The 1740-nt window shown below is 37.8% G+C and overlaps 1 protein-coding gene across 1 annotated transcript in view; it reads left to right on the top strand.

Annotated features, from left to right (window-relative positions):
* LOC119594501 (tetraspanin-9-like) overlaps positions 1-1740 on the top strand; it is a 64240-nt gene extending 62500 nt beyond the window's left edge. Inside the window, exons 6-8 of the mRNA XM_037943531.1 lie at positions 298-403; positions 1202-1326; positions 1556-1740. Of these exons, the coding sequence (XP_037799459.1) occupies positions 298-403; positions 1202-1326; positions 1556-1648 (324 nt within the window). The 3' untranslated portion in view covers positions 1649-1740. The remainder of the gene's footprint in view (positions 1-297; positions 404-1201; positions 1327-1555) is intronic.

Below are 1740 nucleotides of genomic sequence, written 5' to 3'. Positions count from 1 at the left end.
TAGGGGTGTGTCTGCGTCTAACATTTATGATTTTAGTGATGAATAGTACAAGTATGTTTAACCCTATAGCTCTTTGGTTTAGAATAGACATATTTACATCGCCATCATACTAATTATCGACGTTATCCTTATATTACCAACCATTACCACCGCCTAATTTTACTTCCATCGATCACTCGACGCATTCTGGGTATAACCAAATCGACCTTTTCACCCCTTCTCACTTGCATTAACATTACAGTCTTTCCGTCCGCTTCCTCTCCCTTCCCTTAACAATCCTCCACTGCAACGTTGCAGTGCTGCGGCGTGGAGGGCCCCCGAGACTGGTTCAACATCGCCGCCTGGCCCCATGAGGAGTGGGTGCCTCGCTCCTGCTGTATCTCCAAATACGCGGATGACCTGGGTGCGTTTCAAGGCTTATTTTGTCTTTTTTAAATGTATTGGGTTTTAGCTTTTAAGTTGTGTTTAGATGTAAATTATTATTTTTTAAATGTAAAGCTTGTTAAGATGATTTTTTTCCCTTCCAGAGCGGAAAAAAGAATCGCAACGTTCTTTAATACATTTATAATATTTGTTTCAGGCTTTATTTTGTCTCTCAAAATGCATTGAATTTTATATATTAAATTGTGTTTATATGTAAATTAGATTGTTTTTATTGCAAAGCATGGCAGAAGTTTTTTTCCAGTAGCGAAAAAAGATCTTCAAAGGTTTTTCTTTAATACAATTATAGTAATCAAATTTGCATATATATTGGATGCGAAACCTTGCTAGCGTTCGCATATATTCACAGCGTTACATGAATAACAGATTGCACGTGTAGCTTAAAAGATGCCTGGAAGTGAGTTTAACGAATGAAGTGTATGTTGTAAAAGTCAAGTTTTTGTTTAGCGAATTTTGAAACTCATTCGTCCATTTAGTTTCCGATTGTATTAGAAATTGAAGACAAAGATTTATTTGTTAAAAAGAAAGTGTGTGAAATTTCAGTACGTATTAACATAATAAAAAAGAATGGAAAAGAAGCAGACGATAACAAAGCTAAATTTTAATTCAAAAAAAAAAATTAATATAAATTCTGTCATAACCGTGAATAAAATCAACTTACATAAATATTTATAAACCGATATAACCTCCCTAACAAGTTTCTTATATGAAAACGTCGCTGCATTCTTCCACCATGCATAAATACATATATATTTTACAGACTGTGGGAAATCAGAAGAGGAGGAGCACTGGTTCAAAGCCGGCTGTTACATGCAAGTGAAAATGTGGTTCATCGAAAGACTACATCTCGTTGGCGTGATCGGCCTCATATTTGCATTTGTGCAGGTTTGTTAAAGAAGGCCAGCAACATTACCTTCCCTGGTTTATCTTCTTTTTTGGTATGAAAAATCGTATATTATTCGTGTTTGATATCCTATCAGTGTCATCCACGAGACTGGTTTAGATTTTATTCACTATACTTAAATTTCTCCCCTCCTCTCCACAGCACTGTCTTCCACGAGACTAGTTTAGCCTATAATGTCCATATTACTCAGTCTGTCTCCCCTTTCAACAGCTGTTCGGCATGATCGCCTCCATGCTCCTGTTCTGCACTCTGGGCCACAAGCGGCGATCGCACACCTACAAGTCTTACCATTCGGACACCTGACTACTGCCTGAATACAGGGTGTAAGACGCAAGGGATAACGAGGGAGGGAGGAGGGCCTACTTACACTTAGAATGGGATCGGAAGTGAATGTC

Source organism: Penaeus monodon, chromosome 34 (assembly GCF_015228065.2).
Source record: "Penaeus monodon isolate SGIC_2016 chromosome 34, NSTDA_Pmon_1, whole genome shotgun sequence".
Taxonomy (NCBI): Eukaryota; Metazoa; Arthropoda; class Malacostraca; order Decapoda; family Penaeidae; genus Penaeus; species Penaeus monodon.
Note: the sequence above shows the minus strand (reverse complement) of the source record. Positions and strands in the feature narration are given on the sequence as shown.